This window comes from Sphaerodactylus townsendi, linkage group LG13 (genome assembly GCF_021028975.2).
Source record: "Sphaerodactylus townsendi isolate TG3544 linkage group LG13, MPM_Stown_v2.3, whole genome shotgun sequence".
Classification (NCBI taxonomy): Eukaryota; Metazoa; Chordata; class Lepidosauria; order Squamata; family Sphaerodactylidae; genus Sphaerodactylus; species Sphaerodactylus townsendi.
Window position 1 is genome coordinate 43,242,257 of NC_059437.1, and position 19,076 is coordinate 43,261,332.

The 19,076-nt window shown below is 45.5% G+C and overlaps 1 protein-coding gene across 1 annotated transcript in view; it reads right to left on the reverse strand.

Annotated features, from left to right (window-relative positions):
* The window catches only part of LOC125442379 (carbonic anhydrase 15-like), a 32,839-nt gene extending 14,180 nt beyond the window's left edge, over positions 1 to 18,659 (reverse strand). The window contains exons 1-2 of the mRNA XM_048513678.1: positions 18,332 to 18,659; positions 855 to 890 (exon numbers count right to left, since the gene is read on the reverse strand). Coding sequence (XP_048369635.1) covers positions 855 to 890; positions 18,332 to 18,392 — 97 coding nt within the window. The 5' untranslated portion in view covers positions 18,393 to 18,659. The remainder of the gene's footprint in view (positions 1 to 854; positions 891 to 18,331) is intronic.
* Between the last annotated feature and the right edge of the window lie 417 nt (positions 18,660 to 19,076).

Here is a 19,076-nt window from a genome sequence, read left to right on the forward strand (position 1 = left end):
GAGTCTCCACAGCTGCATTTCACGTATTTAAAAGTGTTGGGAAGATCCAGCTGTGAATTTCCCAAAATCTTGTCTGATTCGGCCTTCTCGCATTCCCTGAGTAATAACACTCAGGGTTGCTAGTGGAAACTGATGAGGCCGGTATTTGCCAGGGCCTGAATACTGGCACAAGGCCCACAATGTTTATAAGCGCTGCTGTTTTCCCTTTCCATGGGAAACCCAAAGAACATTAGAACCAACCAGCATGAAAGACTTCTTCCATTTCAATTTATGTATATGGCATATTAGAATCTCTTTTACATTAACTGTTTCGATCTTTTTTTAACAGGAAGAGCAGAAAACAAATATGTTAAATGCCAATAAAAGTACCAAATGCTAATAAATATTAAATGCTAGTGTAGTGGAGAGCCAGGTATGAATCCCCACCCTGCCATGGAAGTTTGATGGGTGTCCTTAGGCCAGACACATTCTCTCAGCCTAACCTACCTCATAGGGTTGTTGTGAGAATAAAATGGAGTGCAGAACGATTGAGATGGTTAGGGTCCCCATTGGAAAGAAAGGCAGGGTATAAACAAAATAAATAAAATAAATAAATAAGACAGTATAGGAAAATAAGTTAATAAACAGCATTCCTGGCTTGCATGGCCTAAGAATCTCTATTCCACGAGAGCCTCAGAATTCTGGATCTGGGATATAAAGATCACCGTTACTGAACTTATACATGCTTTATCCTTAATGTTAGTGTGACTACTTTTTAAAAATTCATATTTTGCAATGCATAACATAAACCACGCGCAGGCATAAGACCACACAACAAGCAACAAAGTTTTGAAATATTTTTTCAAAGGACTTACCACATTTCAGGTCTTGTGAATCATAGCACCAAATACCTGGAAGAGGAGAGAAAAAGGAGATGTGAAACATACAAGCTGATATGGAGAGAAAAGCCAAACACTAAGTGAAACCTACTCCTTCTGTAGAAGGAAAGGCTGCATCGTAACTTCTCGGTCCGTCGTGCAAAGCAACCATTTGGAACAGCCAGAGGCGTAGCTCCAAGGGGACAGGGGGGCGACGCACCGGGCACACGCCCCTGTGGGGGTGTGGTGAGGGTGTTCCGGGGCGGGCTGGGGATGGAGGACGCACCAGTGCACCAGGAGCTTTCCCCCCTTGCTATGCCTCTGAGAACAGCTGGGAGGGACAACTAGAGATTGAGATGAATTCATACTCAGCAAAAAGCTGAGAAGAAAAGCATCCCAAAGTATGGTCAGGATCACCTGACAGGGCCAGTTACAAATTTGGATTTGCGCAAAGGGACCAATGCAGCTCACTTTTCATACCAGATGTCATCCCCTCTCCCAATTCCCATATGTGGGGAGTCTCCAGAGTATGTAGAAGTCTCTTACCTTATCTACGACAGGCCATGTTGCATCACTTCACCAATAAACATTTAACCATGACATAGAGAATTAGAAGCAACAGTGGTTCTGTCAATGAAATCGCCCTGTTTATTTCTGATTCTGCGATCAAGGCTTTCAAATCATGTAGATTTTCAGCACTTTCTTTTAATCTGCATCATTCTTTACCTATTTCTTTGGCCATACTAATTCAGGATCAAAACTCACAGTCACTGCTTGTATTTCATCCTACACTTGGGTGCTGGTAATTGAATAAACACACTTTTAGATTTCTTCAGTTTTGAATAAATGTATACAGTAAACTGCGGTCAAACTATCAGCCTCTCTAGCAGAATACTGCCCTCACACACTGAATGGCACAAGGGTGAGGAGATTGTGCAAGCCTACACAGAGTAACACCGTGTCTGTCCTTTGAAGGTAGCAGGCTTAGAAGAATGCAACTCTGCTTAGGATAACATTGATAACATCTCACAATACTAGAACCAGGAGGCATACATTGAAAATGCTGGGGGAAAGAATTAGGACTAATAAAAGCAAACACTTCTTCACGCAACGTGTGATTGGTGTTTGGAATATGCTGCCACAGGAGGTGGTGATGGCCACTAACCTGGATAGCTTTAAAAGGGGCTTGGACAGATTTATGGAGGAGAAGTCCATCTCTGGCTACCAATCTTGATCCTCCTTGATCTGAGATTGCAAATGCCTTAGCAGACCAGGTGCTCAGAAGCAGCAGCAGCAGAAGGCCATTGCTTTCACATCCTGCATGTGAGCTCCCAAAGGCACCTGGTGGGCCACTGCGAGTAGCAGAGAGCTGGACTAGATGGACTCTGATCTGAACCAGCTGGCTTGTTCTTACGTTCTTATGTTCTTATTCTCCGACTGTGGCTAATGATTAGGGACAACCAAGAATGGCAACACTGAGAAATTTGCCATTTTGAACATTGACGCATGTACACTTCCCCCCCTTGAGTGACGTTTCCTCTGTGCTCTTCTTAGCCTTGCATTAAATTTGACCGCTTCCGCACATGCACAACAATGCACTTTCAATCCACTTCCCCAATTGTTTGAAAGTGGCTTTTGCTCTCCCGCACAGTAAAATCCAGCTGCAAAGTGCACTGAAAGTGGACTGAAAGTGCATTATTCTGCATGCGCGGAAGGGGCAAGAGAAAGGGCACTTAAGAACAGCTAAAGACAGGGCACGTAAGCAGGACAGCAGGAGGAGGAATAAGTAGGATTAGTTCACAATCCTGTGCAAATTTCACGCTTCTTTCTTCTCTTCAACAGAATGATGGCATGACTTTGGGAAGCCAGGGGTTTTATGGGGCTCTCTATTAGCATGCTTTGTCAAGTGCCCGATACCGTATACAAAATCATTTGGCAGAGCATTCTATTAGAGAGTGTCATAAAAAAAGAAAATCAAGCTCCCAAAGTAATTCAAATTGGGTTGGAGAAAAAAAAATCGATTAAAAACTTGATGGACTCCAGCCAAAAAAAACATTCTGATTAATAACTGTGCACCAGGCTGTTGGAAGAGCCGTCCGTCAAGATGTTACGCTGAAGGTAATAGCAATTTCATCACATGCTGTCAAGAACAAACAGGGATTGGCTGGACATTGCAGGTGGCTGGGAGGTTCCATTAACAGACAAGGTCATCTCTGAGGTCTTTTGTTGAGATCAAGTTGGGGTGTTGTGGGGTTTCCGGGCTGTATGTCCGTGTTCCAGGAGCATTTCCTCCTGACGTTTCGCCTGCATCTGTGGCTGGCATCTCCAGGGGATCAAAGTGCTTGGTAGAAGCTCGTAGAAATAGATTACCGTTCTATCCTGGTTGATCCTTTGTGAAGTAGACTTCCAGGCTTTTCTACGAAAAGCACAAACTGACACAGCTCCCAGTGTGAGTTTGATCTATTGGTCTTCTCTGAACCTCGCCTAGCCTGCTATCAATCAGTCATTAATAAGAAGAGTTACTTTGAATGAAGACAACAGCATTAATGAATCTGGCCTACCAGTTAACTGAATTGATGTGACATTTCTCCATCCCAGGATGGTTTTCACCCACCCCAAGAAGAACTGAGAAGGTTAAAGATCTACATGGAGACAAGGAAGATAGAATACAACATACAGGGGATTTCATTTATTAGGGCTGCCTGAGTTGGGAAATACCAGGAAATTTGGGAGGGGAGGGGAGGGGGATGAAGCCTGAGGAGGACGAAATGTGGGGAGGGAAGGTCTTCAGTGGAATGAAATGCCACAGAATCTACCTTCCAAAGTAGCCATTTTTTTTCCAGGTGAACCAATCTGTTGCCTATATCTTACTCTATATCATTCACTTATGTCATGACGACGAACCTCCAGCCAACAGGTGCATGGGACTGTCATGCATACGCCCCTTGACTGAGGGTTTCTCATCGCATTCGAAACAGCCCACTCCATTTTGGTGAGGAAGCTGCCACTGCAGGGAAGGGAGATCCACAAAGGACAGGAGCACCGGCCAAACCAACAAGCCAGCGACAGGCAGTGGCTGGATGAGCTAGCGAGGGTTGCAACCAAGGCCAGGGCCCAAGGCAGGGATAGAGAGAGCTGCCAAGAGACCCTTCCAAGATTTAATGAATGGAGAGAGAGAGAGAGAGAGGACCCTTCCGCACATGCAGAATAATTCACTTTCAATTCACTTTCACCATTATTTGCAAGGGGATTTTGTTATTCTGCACAGTAAAATCCAGCTGCAAAGTGCATTGAAAGTGGATTGAAAGTGCATTATTCTGCATGTGCGGAAGGCGCCAGAGAGAATGAGAGAGAGATAATGCAGCTACATAGTTCTGAAGGCAAAAGGTCACCTCAGTTGAGGGGGTTGCTATTTGTACTAATTCTCCCTTCTGACCCCCATTTTGCCCCCTATGTTTTCCCTGATGATCCACTAACTCCCAGGGATAAAATGGGGCTCAGGGTGCAGCAGCAGGGGTGGGGGGTGGGGATGGGGAAATGTCCTGTGTCACACATTCCATGAGTTTGGGTTGTCCACCACCATGCAAGGCCTGTAGATTTCCTGGAATTACCTCTGATCTTCAGCCTACAGAAATCAGATTCCCTGAAGAAAATGGCTGCCTTGAAGGATGGAGTCCAGGACATTATACCCAGATGAGGCCCTCTCGATCTCCACTGGAGATTACAACTGTATAACTATCAGGTCCAAAGAACACTGGCAAGGACACAACTGGAAAGAAACGCAACAGGAAGAGGGCCACCAGTCCCCTGACCTTTTCAATTAAATTAATTCCCACATTTAAGGGTTCCTTTAAGTGCTTCCTGCTTCAAAGAGAACAACAACTCCCATAAACTCTGCCCATGTCAACATGCACGCATTCTGGACTGTCATTCTCCTTTTTAAAAGCTTTTTAAAAAAAACTGGACTGAATTTTCCTCTTTTATCTTCTGTCAATTAATAATAGATCTGAAGGGGCTGTTGTTCACTGAGATAGCCTCTGCAGTTAAGCACTCAATATTTGCTTTTTTCCCTCCTCTAATTATCTCTGGAACCTGCCAGTGTGGGTTTTTTACAGCTCTCCCTTTGCAAGCTAATTGTGTTGCTTTAACCTCCTTGCTTATTGCTGCTGCGATTCTTTATGTCTCGCCTTAACCAGCCTGGCTGCCCTGTGCTGTATTTACTTCAGATTTAATCAAAATGAAATTCTACTAGGATTCCACTTCCAGTCACTCTTTAAATATTTCCACATTCTGGTTTAGGGCCGGTCTCATGAGGTCTGACCCTTTTGTTCCTAGCAGGAAAACACTTCGCAGTTTGAGACCCTGCTAAATTGTATAGTGGGTTTATATGAATAAGTCCCCACTGTGGGATTTATTTTTTTTTGGTATGCCTTATGGGTCTTCGATCTGGGTGTTGTGCGCATGGAAATGCTCTCAACTTCATCCTAGGGAAAGCAGTGCTGAAATTCATAATTGCAACTGCTACAACGATGGTTTACTGAGTTCTGGATTGGCAAAGCTCCAGAGGATTTAAGCTGTATTTCTTGAAATCGTTGCATGCAATAGCCACATGCAGCCTGAAAAGGACTTTCACTTTAATTAGAGCAAAAAAAGGTGGTGGAAATAGCCAAGGGACTTATTTATTTATTTAGATGTATTCCCCACCGTTTGCCACAGACTCAGGATGGGTTGCAATAAGAACCATTCAAAATCTTATCCAAGAAGGGTAAAATCACAATAAAACCCCATCCTACAAACCCTAAAATACTCTAAAATCTCAAACATGTAATCTCAAACCATACTGGGTTGTTTTCTTCTGCACAGCATGAGAGAAATAAAATGTTGCCAACCAAAACGGTTCTTTTTTCGACTCCCCACCCCTCCCACTCCTGCTCAAGCTCTTATTTGCTTTTGTTGTGTCTGCCATTTTGTGTGCGCCTGCAGAGATATTCCATGGTCGAATCCCCACTACCATCTTAGCCAGGTTTCAGAACACAAACTAACCAGGTTTGAGGTTGTGTGGCAGATTCTGTTTCTGGTGCTCGTTCTCCCCGTTAATCCGCATTCTGGCAGGACCTGGTTGCAAGTGACATAGACCCCATTAACACGGTTCAGAGCTGATCCGAGGGGAGGGATGAGGGTTGAAACCCTGACTCGTTTCCCACCCTGGAGTGTGACGTGGAATTCAGGCAACCAATCAGCGCTGCGATGCACACGCAGCCTTTCCTTGGTTTCATTTCTGCTTTTGCGATCGGCCAGCAGAAGGGGATGCAAACGTTAAACAGTCAAACAAGTAACTTTGAATCGTTCATGGTTTACACAGGTAACAATTAACTGTTTGCACAGTTAAACAGTTAAATGTCAAACTTTTACATGCTGGTTCACACCCCTTCAATGTACGTTTCTGCAGTGGGAAAAGGTCTCGCCCCATCAAGGCACGCCAGCCAATCAGGGGAGACTGGCGAAGCGAGCTAGCCTGGTAGTGGGGATTGCTAAGAGTTCTGCAACCGGGTGTGTCTGCTGTGTGCTCTCTGCGGTGGGGAGGGAGAAACTCCGATGAAGAGGACACGGTTTCACAACAAACAGGTTTGGATCTGCGTGCAAATTTCAAGTGGGGATTCGACCCATGATTGTCTCCATTTGCCTCTGCAGCAGCACACAAAATGGCAGGCACAATCAGCAAAAATGAAATACCTTTTTGAACTTGGGCAGGAAAAATAAAAATGTCCTACTTTCAGTCCGGGGTGGGTGGGTGGCAAAGAAACGCTAGATAGCGTTTTCAATATAAAACATTTTGAGGCTGGAAGACTGAGTTTTCAAAACGTTTTAGGCTAAACGGTGGGCAGAACCCGTGCCCAAAAAAGTTTTCTATCCCTGCCTCAAAACGTTTTATTTGTGTTGTGCAAAATAGACCATTCAGAGAGACATAACTCTTTTCCTTGTCAAAAAAACGTTAACGTTCCGTTGCCAAATTGAGCTGGAACTTTGGAGTGGGAGATTTCATTTGCTGTTGCTTTTATCCCTACCGTAATGTGTCTGGCTGTACTTTCCCTTTATACACAATCTTCATAGGCAACTGCCTATCCCTAGTAGCTTGCCTTTTCAGAAACAGCTGAGGTGGGTGGTTGCTAATAGCCTGCAGACTCCATATTTATCATTTCCTAATTTACTGGTGTCAAAACACTAAGTTTTAAGCCTCAAGCATGCTCTGTTTCCTCAGTTACTCTAATTTGTTGCTGTTCAGTTTTGAAGGAGCTGCTGCCAGCTCTCTTGGGCATTCAGTCACTCTCTTACTACCCACATACACGGTATTAGTTATCATTATATAAGGAAGGAATTCAGTGGGTTGGATTCTGCTGATCTGTTCTACCAACACCTTTCCTCCAGCGCAAGGGGGCGGGCCGTCTGTTGATGCTTCTGTCTTTCTTCTGATACACCAAACCTTCTGTTGATGCCTGCACTGATGCTTTTCGTTACAGCTCTCACTTGCCATGGGGCTAGGAGAGGAAAGAGGCAGCATGGTTTAGTAATTGCAGTGGATGGAGGCCTTTTGCCCCCATTTGTGCATGTATTTAATCTGTGAGAGCAACACTGCCTGGTGTGTAGATGTAATTGTGCTGCAATGAAGAAGAAGAAGAAGAAGAAGAAGAAGAAGAAGAAGAAGAAGAAGAAGAAGAAGAAGAAGAAGAAGAAGAAGAAGAAGAAGAAGAAGAAGAAGAAGAAGAAGAAGAGGAGGAGGAGGAGGAGGAGGAGGAGGAGTTTGGATTTACACCCCCTTTCTCTTCTGTAAGAAGACTCAAGGCATCTTACAAACTCCTTTCCCTTCCTCTCCCCACAACAGACACCTTGTGAAGTAGATGGGACTGAGAAAGTTCTGAAGAACTGTGACTAGCCCAGGGCCACCCAGCAGGACTGTAGGAGTAAACACAAATCTAGTTCACCAGATAATAGTCTGCCGCTCACGTGGAGGAGTGGGGAATCAAACCGTTTTCAGATTAGAGCCCACCTTCTCTTAACCACTACACCATTTAATCACATAGAGAAGCAGAGAGGTGAATCTGTAACAGTCTAGACTTGAGGGAGGTCTAGTCTGTAGGAATATAGATCTAGAGTTGCCAACCTTGAAGTGGGGCATGGAGATAGGGCTGTAAACTCCGGATTGGCAAATACCACGAGATTTTGGGGGTGGAGCCTGAAGAGGGTGGGGTTTGGTGAGGGAAGGGACTTCAGTAGAATATAATGCTACAGAATGCACCTTCTGAAGCAGCCATTTTCTCCAGGTGAACTGAGCTCTTTCAGCTGGAGACCAGTTGTAATAACGGCAGATTTCCAGCCACCACCTGAAGGTTGGCAGTCCTACCTGGAGACCTCCCAAATTCCAGCTGCTTGCAAACAACAGATTAGTTCTGGATAACATGGCTGATTTGGAGGGTGGACTCTGTGGCATTCAAGCCCGCTGAAGTTCATCCCCTCTCCAACCCTGCCCCTGCATGCCCACCCCCAAATCATCAGGAATTTTTCAACTCTGTCAGCAGCCCTTACCTGGCTTTCTAACCTGTTTGAGCACCTGGCTACCCTGAGTTTGACCTAAAGTCTGACCTGTCAGCAAAAGCTTAGAGAAGACTGAATAGGATGTTTCTCTCAAGCACGTAAAGTCCATTGTCTGTGTAATCAAAGATCCGACAGAGGATGCTGTTTGCTAAAAGTGATTGCTTTGTGTTGTTCTTGCAGAAGCCGATGTTGCAAAGAAACTGAAAGCCTTCCATGAAACAGGACCACTCTCCCAAACTTTGATCTTCCAGAGGGTCGAGGAACCTTCCACTGTCACTCCAAGTTAATATGTAAAGACGTGATTAGCAGAAAACTGATTGAGGATTGTTGTTGTGGAGGTTTTTTTCCTTCAAGAATGTGATTGAGTTATTTCCTGAACTGTTGAGGAAAAGGTCACTAAAGGATTTTCGATTTCCCTGGAAAGATTACTTCATATTTAGGTGCCTGGATTAAGTGTGCTCAAGCTGTGGAAACAATTGACTTCATTCATTAAATGTAGAGACCGCTTAATTAATTTTATCTTACGACTGTTTTTTTTAAATACTGTGGATTTAAGAAATGGATGCTTGGAAGGTGTGTTGATATTATACCTCAAGGATCCAAAGTCTGATGTATGCAGAGAACAATTTAGTATTAAAGTGTCTGTTTACCGATATTGAGTGGGTACTTACTGGTAGCCTCCTGTTGTATTGACACTTCCCTGCGAGAAAGCCCTAGCGGATAAACCTGTACAGTGTTCTGAGTATCCCTGTTTAAGATGGCATTGAAAGTCTGTATGGTGAAGGAATAAGAGCACTTTACTAGAATCTCTCCACAGAAATGCTTCATCTTGAAAGCATATAGGCCATTATCCAAGAAACCAAATCTTTCCTGATAAACAACTGGCTGTACAGATGGTGCTATTTACAAAGTGGAAGACTTGACAAAGTGCAAGACAATAGGTCCCTGCCCCAAGGAGATTACAGGTTGAACTTTGATCTAAGGGAGACAGCAGTGGAAGACAAAGACAAATAAATGGGGGAAGGATATTTGCTCACTGGTTTCAGAAGCGCACTGCAGAGTTGTGCCAAAAGCACCAAAGAAGCACTTGAAGAGAATTAGATGGTTCTATGTGGAAAATCATTATGGGCATAAAATATATGTTTGGAAGAAATACATTCTCTTTGTTTCTTTCCCCATTGTCCAGATGAGGACTTCTGAATAAGCTGGCAATCTAAAATTCTCTGTTGCCATGTCTGGTGTAAACATTTCCACATGGAATGGAAATCTACAGCTGTAGCAAAAAGCTTGAGGAGCACTACATGTCTTTTCTCACACACTCCTTATATGTGCTGAATTGCCCTCAGATTTATCCTGTGAAGCTGTAGACAGAATACATGATTCACTCTTCCTTTGTTTTATCTTCGCAAACACCCTGTGAGGTAGTCTTAGCTGAGGGGTAGTGAGTGACTGACCCAAAGTCTCTCAGCGAGTCTTTCAGGGTGAGTGGGGTTCTGGATCCCAACTCTTAACACTCTAACCATGGTGCCACATAAGTTCTCCTAAAATCTGGAATCTGGGAAACAGACCTCCACTTTTGTAGAAGGAACTCTACCAGCTCTGTCTACCAACTACAAGATCTGTGCCAACACATGTTGGATTAGTACACCAAATTCAAACAACTAATCAAATTCAGTGCGTGCACGCACACACAATGGCTACTTTCAAAGAAAAACAGAAACATCAGAAGAATGCTTATATGGATCTCCTGCATCTTGTACACTTTAGATCTGAATCTGATTTACCAGTAGATCACCAATTATGGTTTGTTGATCTAGACATCACACCAAACCATAGTTAACGTTCTTTAACCATGGTTTGCTGTGATCCCTTAATCAAGCCTGCTCTGGTTTCCATCACTGCATTTTTGTTAGTTTACCAGCTTTAAACTTCCTACAGATAAGAGCTGTTATCTCTACGGGGAAATAATGAAATCAATAAGAGGGATTTCCAAATGTACAACAGTGTGGATCAGAAGAGCATTCAACTAGCACTGGTATTAATATCCCTGTTTAGTTAGAACTCAAGTGATTATAGGAAAATAACTGTCTATTTCAGCCTCCTTTTCCTCTGTATAGTAGCTTGAAAATGCCTGTCTAGCCTAGGCCCCTTCCGCAAATGCAAAATAATGTACTTTCAATCCACTTTCAATGTACTTTGCAACTGGATTTTACTGTGCGGAATAGCAAAATCCACTTGCAAACAATTGTGAAAGTGGATTGGAAGTGCATTATTCTGCATGTGCGGAAGGGGCCCTAGTTTTGTCATAGCTTGGAAACTAAACATGGTCAGTCATAGTTAGTACTTGGATGGGAAACCACCTGAGAACACAGGAATGGCTATACAGAGGAAGGCAATGTCAGACAACCTCTGCTCATCCTTTGACTTAAGAATTATGTAGTCCTGGGGTTGCCCTAAGTCGGCTGCAATTTGAAAACACACTGGTATCATTATTACTTCCCATCTGTAAAATGAGCATATCAAAAGAAACAGAAACCTCAGTCCCTCAGTTATATATACAGGGTGGGGAAATCAGCAGAGCTATTCAGCAAAAATCAGGGATATCTGGACTACGTATTTGGCAACCTGACCAAACACAGTCCGGACCAATATACATATCCTTCTCCTGCAAGGAACATAGTGTGCCATCTAGTGACCATAAAAGCAAACTCCATTTCCTTTAGGGAAAAAAATCCTCAGGTGTTTGTACGAAAAGGCCTTTCTCCCAGGGACATATCTACAGAAAATGGCTCCCAGGGCAAGCACTGAACTTGTGCCCTCACAGAGGCGTAACAAGGGTGGGGCATTGTTGATTATAGGGAGAATTGTTCTTCAGATTGAATGTTAGTCACCAACTTAATTGATGTTTTAATTTCTTGATTTTATTGTGTCATGATGTGTTGGTAGCTGCCCTGAGCACACAACGGGGAAGGGTGTCATACGAATTGAATAAAATAAAGAAAAATTTACTTGTTGCCACTCAGCAACTGGCATTCAGAGATATACTGCCTCCAAACACGGGAGCTCCATTTTAGTCATCATGGCAAATTGCCATCAGTGGACCCCTCCTCCATGAATCAATGTAAGCCCCCTTTAAAGCCATATGAGCTGGTAGTCCTCACTGCATCTATTGGCAATGAATTCCACTTCTTTGCCCACACATTGGGCAAAGAAGTACTTTTTTTGTTCATCCTGAATTCCCTGAACATTACGGGAGAGGGACAACATTTCTATCTACTTCTTCCATTTTTTCTTCCTAACCTACTCTGCAAGTTTGTTGTGAGGATCAGTGGCGTATCTGCCTAGGGACAAGGGGTACCCTTTGTTCCCGGGCACCACTCTTCTGGTCACGTGGGGAGCGCAAAATCGTCCCCCCACGTGACCAAGAAGTCCTGCTGTCTCGTCGTTTTCGCGTGCCTTTACCCCGGCTGAGGCATGCAAAAATGACGAGACAGCAGGACTTCTTGCTGCCTCCAAGCGCCCTCAACCCCGCCCTGGAGACAATTTGTCTCCGGGTGCCATTTACCCCTGGTACACCTCTGGTGAGGATAAAAACAGAAAGTGAGCACATAGGCTGTTCTGATCTCCTTGGAAGTTGAGTGATTTTTTTTAAAAAAAAAATCACATCCATGAGATGTCAGCCCTGGCATTACATTCCCCAGCCAAAGCCTCATCTACTGCTCGCAGCATTCAAATATTAACAATGGCTTGCTAACCTTTTATGTGCATACATTTATAAAGCCGCCAGACCCTTTATGGAAAAACCCCGCTGCGTACAGTGAGATTACTCTGGAGAAGTTCCAGCTGAAATGACAGAAGAAACCTGGCCTTCTGCCTGTTGACTCAGTTTGTTTAAAAATAAACAACCCTTGAAAACATCCCCAGTTTGGCAGCGAACTGCAGTGTGTTATAAGAAGAAGCCGGCTCATTTCTGCTGAGACGTACACTGAACTGGGGGATTCTGTACTCTCGTTTCATTCATCCGTCCATTTTAGCAGCACCTGACACTCGAGCTCACAACAGAGAGTCCTGCTGAGAATGACCGCAACATGCGGGGATCCTCTCAGGTGCTCAAGTATCGGGGGTTCACCCGAAGGTTCAGACTGTGTGCATCCTTAACACCTCTTACCCTCAGAGTAAAAACATCAGGGTGACGTGACAAATTGGAGAGTGCAAACTATTTTCAGCTTAGCTTTCATGACTCATCTCACTACTCTGAGGTTTAAAAACATAAGAAGGACCAGAGGCTCATCAATTTCAACATCTCCTTGCCTGCAATAGCTCCTCTTGGAAGACCAAGAAAACGGAATGAAGGCCACTGTCCTCCTCTGCTGTTTCCCCAATCAAAGGTTGAGTCCAGAGGTACACTGCCCCAGAACCTGGAAGTTCAGTTTAGCCATCATGACCAATAGCCCATCAGCAGTCATAGCCTCCATGAACGTGGCTATGCTCTGTTCCAAAGAAAGATGATAATAGGGTTGTACATTCCTCTACCACAGAAGAAAGCATGCCGGACCTTCTTTGTTGTGGGGAATAGAGAGCCCGCCTCGGAATGCAGGTCCCTAGTGATGCCATGACTGTGGTGGCCGAACCTTTGGCACTCAGATGTTATGGACTACAATTCAGATTTATCAGCCCATCAGCCAGCATGCTGCTGCTTGAGGGCTGATAGGAATTGTAGTCCATAACATCTGGAGTGCCAAAGGTTCGCCACCACTGCCTAGTGCTTACCCAACCCTGCTTCCATTTGGAAGTCCTTCAATGAACTATAAAAACAATGAACTATAAATCAAAGCACCATGTTCAATAATGCACAAAAAATGGTTTTGACAAAAGCAGTGTGTAAAAAGGAGTGATAATTCTCATATTCGTTTGGGGCTATATTCTAATGTGAAAGCATAAGATTTTCTTGAACACTGCACCTCCACTAAATGTACTAGTTAATGTCCTTCTGCGGAACAGAGTACAGTTGTGTTGTTTCACATTCAGGTTCTCATCTTATTGCACACTGATGTCATGATCCTCTGCCCTCATGGGGCAACCAATAGACTCTGCCCTTCCTTTACCAAGCTCCACCCCCAAACCATACCAGGCTGCAGTTCTGGAAGTGAAGCCAGCCAAGTGCAAAATGCTTATGCAAAAAGCAACAATGTCCAGAAAGGTAAGGGGAAGGGGCAGGGGTGGGCTCCTCTTGCCCCCAAACTCTATTTTTTTAATTAGACATCTTCTAATTCCCACATTTCACTCATGAATGGATAGAAGCATGAATAAGTAGAGGAGAAGGGGATTTATACCCCACCTTTCTCTCCTGTAAGGAGACTCAAGGTGGCTTACAAGCTCCATTCCCTTCGTCTCCCCACAGACACCTTGTGATGTAGGTGGGGCTGAGAGAGTTCCGAGAGAACTGTGACTAGACCCAGCTCATCCAGCAGGGATGTAGGAGTGCGGGAACACATCTGGTTCACCAGATAAGCCTCTGCCACTCAGCTGGAGGAGTGGGGAATCAAATCCAGTTCTCCAGATTAGAATCCACCTGCTCTTACTACACCACACTGACTCCATAACACCCGTGAATCTGTTCATCTTCACCATGAGACATCAAGGACTGCAGTGGACTTAGAAAAGTATAACTATACTTCAGACTGCTCTGTAAATTCAGGCACGGCACCAAACAGAGTTTAGATCCCAACCGCGGCTTGAGCCTCCACCCTCACGTGCAAAGCCATGAGCAGCACGTCTGCTTTCTGTTCAGCCCGCCCCATATCTACGACTGCAGAATGTGTCAAAGGCACAATAGACCACAGCAATTGCAGTTTAACAGTTGGCATTCTGGTTAAGCTGCAAACATGGACCTGCCAAGTACTGAGGATCAAACTCCATGTGGCTGTAACCCCAGTTGGCTGTTTCCCGCCCCAGTCCGAAAAAGGCAAATATCCATATCGTGACTGAGGGAGGGGTCATTTCTGTACAGGAAAGGGGCAAAGAATGAGTTAATTTCTGTTTGCCTAGCTGGGTCCCGAGGGCAGTTCCCATCTCATCTGGTGATCCAGTCACAGAATTCCAGTGTGACGTGCCGCAAGTTGGTTCATCTAGTGCTGTATTGTCTAGTCTCATAATATTCTATTGTCCGGTCTCTTTTGTTCCTTGTGATCCTTCATCTCTGGAGATGCCAAGGATTGTGCATCAGGCACACGCTTTAACACCACGCTGTACCCCCCCCCCCCCATGTTACTTCCCCATGTTTTGGCATGAACTTATCACCCTCACATCAATCGTATGCTTCAGGAAATTAAAATGATGCCCAATAATATTGAAATTCACTCTCCATAGCTTTAGGCAGTAGGTATGCATCCTCCAAGGAAAGGAAGGGTATGCTTCCCCTTGCATCCCTCTCAACAAAGGGTCTAGGGCAGCCACTCTCAACCAGGGTTCCCTGGTACCCTGGGGTGCCATGAGCATGTCCCAGGGGTTCCGTGGCAACACTACTCCCCCCCCCCCTCATTTTTGTGGTGTCTCCCACCGGCGCCAGCAAGGACATGGAGCTGGCCCATGGGGCAGGGCCTGCCACAAGGTCAGCAGCCACCCCCACCCCCAGTGCTTCCCTTCACCCTGGGAGTGGAAGGTGGGGTGTGTGGCAAGGAAGGGGCAATGGGAGGGGAAGGTGGAGGGTGGCGGCAGGGGCACCGTGAGATATGAAGAGTGAGATATGAAGAGGGTACCCTGACCTCGAAAAGGTTGGGAAACACTGGTCTAGGGCACAGGTGTCAAACTTGTGCCCCTCCAGATGTTATGGACTACAGTTACCAACATCCCCTGCCAGCATGATGCTGGCAGGGGATGGTGGGAACTGTAGTCCATAACATCTGGAGGGCCGCAAGTTTGACACCTATGATCTAGGGTATTAAGATTTCCCAACCCTGTCCCTAGAAATAAGGGGGTGCAATCATTATTTCGGTGAGATGGCAGCTAAGTTTGGATGGTGTTTTACACAGATGAGCGCTGATCAGCATTCGTAGGCTACCATTCCGTTCAGCTAACTGTGGTGCTTACCACTGTCACAAGGAGCCTTCCTCCAATACAAGAAAAGATGAAGAAAAAGATGGAGAAGAAGAAGAGGAGTTTGGATTTATACCCCACCTTTCTCTCCTGGAAGGAGACTCAAAGGGGCTTACAAACTCCTTCCCTTTCCCTCCCCACAACAGACAACTTGTGAAGTAGGTGGGACTAAGAGAGTTCTGAGAGAACTGTGACTAGCCCAAGGTCACATAACAGGTTTCATGTGTAGGAATGGGGAAACAAATCTGGCTCGCCAGACAAAGTGTCTGCCGCTCATGTGGAGGAGTGGGGAATCAAACCCGGTTCTCCAGATTGGAGTTCCACACCAAGAGCCTCTTCTTCCATCATCAACTAAGCAAGATATTTTTAGCACTCATTTTTATAACCTTAGGTTTTTAAGGGGTTACAATTTCTTGTAGACATGACAGAATACACAAAAATGATTAAATGGGTTGGTTTACCAGATGGGAACTCATGAAAGTCCTATACCTTATTATGTGCCCAGTTTGAGAGCATTGTACCGGGAACAGAGAACAGATTTTACATGCAGAAGGTCCACGCACAGTTTCTCCAGAATCACCTGTTAAGAGAATGTTAGGTAGCAAGTGATAGAAACAGTTAAGGAAGAAGCCTTTGAAGGTTTTGGACAGAAAGGCTTGATGGACCACGCAGTATAAGGCAGCTGCAAACATTCACAAGGCCAGTGAGATCAACCACATACTGCAGGGGTCTTCAAACTATGGCCCTCCAGATGTTCATGGACTATAATTCCCATCAGCCCCTGCCAGCATGGCCAAGTGGCAGGGCTGATGGGAATTCTAGTTCATGAACATCTGGAGGGCCATAGTTTGAAGACCCATGACATATGGCAATCAAGGCAGCAAATGTCTTAGGGCTCCTCTGTCTTGGGAAGGGGCTCTGGCTCAGGGGGATATCATCTGTTTTGCCGTTCAGACGGTCCAGAATCAGTCCCCAGAATCACCAATTAAAATGGTCAGGTAGTAGGCAATGTGAAAGAAATCTGAGACTCTGGAAAACTTTGCCAGTCAGAGTAGACAACATTGACCTGGTAGATCAGTCATATGACTCGGTATGAGGCAGCTTCATGTGTTTATGTCTCCTACTCACCTCCAAAAGACCCTCTAAGCTTCAACATCTTTCAGCATCGACTATTAAGGCCCTTCCGTCGCTCACCCAATCTGAGGCATCTTCAGAGGCACATTACTGTAAGATACGTTTCTCTCTGTTGCACAGTGTGGAGGGATTGCGTGGTGGGACGGGGTGGGAAGTAGATTTGCCTGTGTCTTGGTCGAGTTTGTTTGCCGTTGCGTTTGCATGGAGGTTGCAGCTACAATTGTATGACCAACTGCTTTAGCGTGTGTCTGAGTGGAGTTTAACTGCAGTTGCATTTGAATGACACGGTTTTTTTGGTTTTGGTGTTTTTAGTGCCAGTAGTCAGACATAGTAGCTATGTCAGACTACACAGGGAAGTCGTTGAAATCCACACACGCCAGGACAGTTTCAGCAAAAAGGGAGAGAGTCTGAAACTCAACAAAACCTGGCTGCCGGTACTAAAAAACACCCAAACCAAAAACCAGAGACATTCAAAGGCAAGTGCAATTGAACTCTGCCCAGGCATATGCAAATGCCCCTCACCACCACCACAGACTTGTGAAGTAGACAAATCACATATCCCACCACACGATCAGTGCTGTGCTTTGGAGAGAAGCACATCTTACTGTGACATGCCTCTGAAAATGCCAGCCATAGATTTGGGCGAAAAGTTAGCCGCACAAAATACCAGACCATGGCCACACATCCCAGAAAACCCACAACAGCCAATCGGCTCTAGTAACTTCAGTAACTTTCGTAGCTCACTCTAGTATGCCTTTCTGATTTATCCTCACTGACAACTGCTTAATCGTTATGGATTGACTCCCAACGAGGTCCGGTCTGCTTGACCCAACGAGTCCTTTGAATCGTGCGCACAGTAAACCTATCGCACAACCGCTTCAGCATGCGCACAAATCAATGTGCACTCACCCTTTCCAGCACCTCTATTAACTATCACAGCGGTAGGGCAGAGGTGGCACGATAAACACGTACTGAGAAGTCAGAAGAGTTAGATTCAAGTCTAGTAGATTTTCAGAGTATAACTCAGAGCAGCCAAAACAGCCACATGGTCACTTCAACAGGCGTACAGATTCACGCTGTGTACTCACAAGACGCTTGCCTGCATCTAGCCTCACGCGAATCACACCTTGCTGTTAACGCATCTTTTAACATTTCTGGCTTACGCTTGCTTTCTCTCTCACACACGCAAACACTCCAGACAGCATCTGAGCCACTCCAAAGTTACTCCCACTTAACATAGAGGGGGATTCCTCCCAGAGGAAGCATTCTGGTGCAGAAAGTCACTTTGGGGGCCATCTGGACTTACAAAACAGAGCTCTTAATCTAAATTGACATGAATTATGACCACAAGCCGATCTTGCAAGGAGCACCCTTGTTTAATGTCAGAGAAGGAGACGGGGGAAGTACCCAGTTCCAGGGGTTGTCCGCAGTCTTGACTTAGCCGCCGCCAGAGATGCCAACAGCCATGAGCAGCTGTCCCCAGATCGACAGGTGTTCATCGCACGGGGAACTGAGAAACTGAAAAGGTGGAGGAGAGCCCTCATCTAACAGGACACCGTTATTTGGCAACCCATCCACAACGTGGGGGGGGGGGGGATGCTCCCAAACCTGCCTCTCTGTGCTGAAAATAACAAAGGCGACGTTTGCCGGCTCACCTGCTGTGCTCGCTTGGACGACAAGAGGCAAAGTGAGAAAAGTTAAGCCCAGAACTGACATCTTCGTTGCGCCTGGAAGATGCTGGCAAGTGAGAGACACAAGCCGAGAGCTGTGTGGAGAGATCTAGGCAGCAGGCAGTGTCCTCGGCTCCTCGGTGCCACATGAAAAGGGGAGAGAGAGAGAAAGAGAGAGAAAGAGAGAGAGAGAGAAGATTTGAACCAGCTCCAAGCAGCCTCTCTTGATCCCCCAGTCGCCGGGCAGCAACTCCGGTCAGAGGAGACTCTTCCACCAGCCACGGCTGTCAAGACAGCCAAAGAAATCTGGAGAGCCCCAGACTGTGCACTGGCTGCTGTTAAATATTCATTGCAAGGAGGCCGGGGCTGAGGTTTTAACTCCTTGCCTCCTGAGAAGAAGGGGGGTGGGGGGAAGCAAGCTTGGAAAGTGGAGTGTGGAAAGGGCCTTGACCCACACCACTAACCCAGACCAGAGACCCTTGGCGCCTGGCAGGCCAGTATCTCCAAGGAGATCACAAAGGGTCCTTAGGACTGCAGAACTCAGCAAGGATTTCTCTCACATCCAGGGGGTTGACTAAGCTTCACCCCACTCTTTTATAAGAAGCAAGGGTTGCATTTAAGCAGTGTTCCGCTGCATTATAGGGATCAGCTTTCCCCTGTGTTTTATTAGTATTTAATGGTATCATAGTATTTAATTACCCTACCCTGCATTGTGTGCTCTTTCTGAATT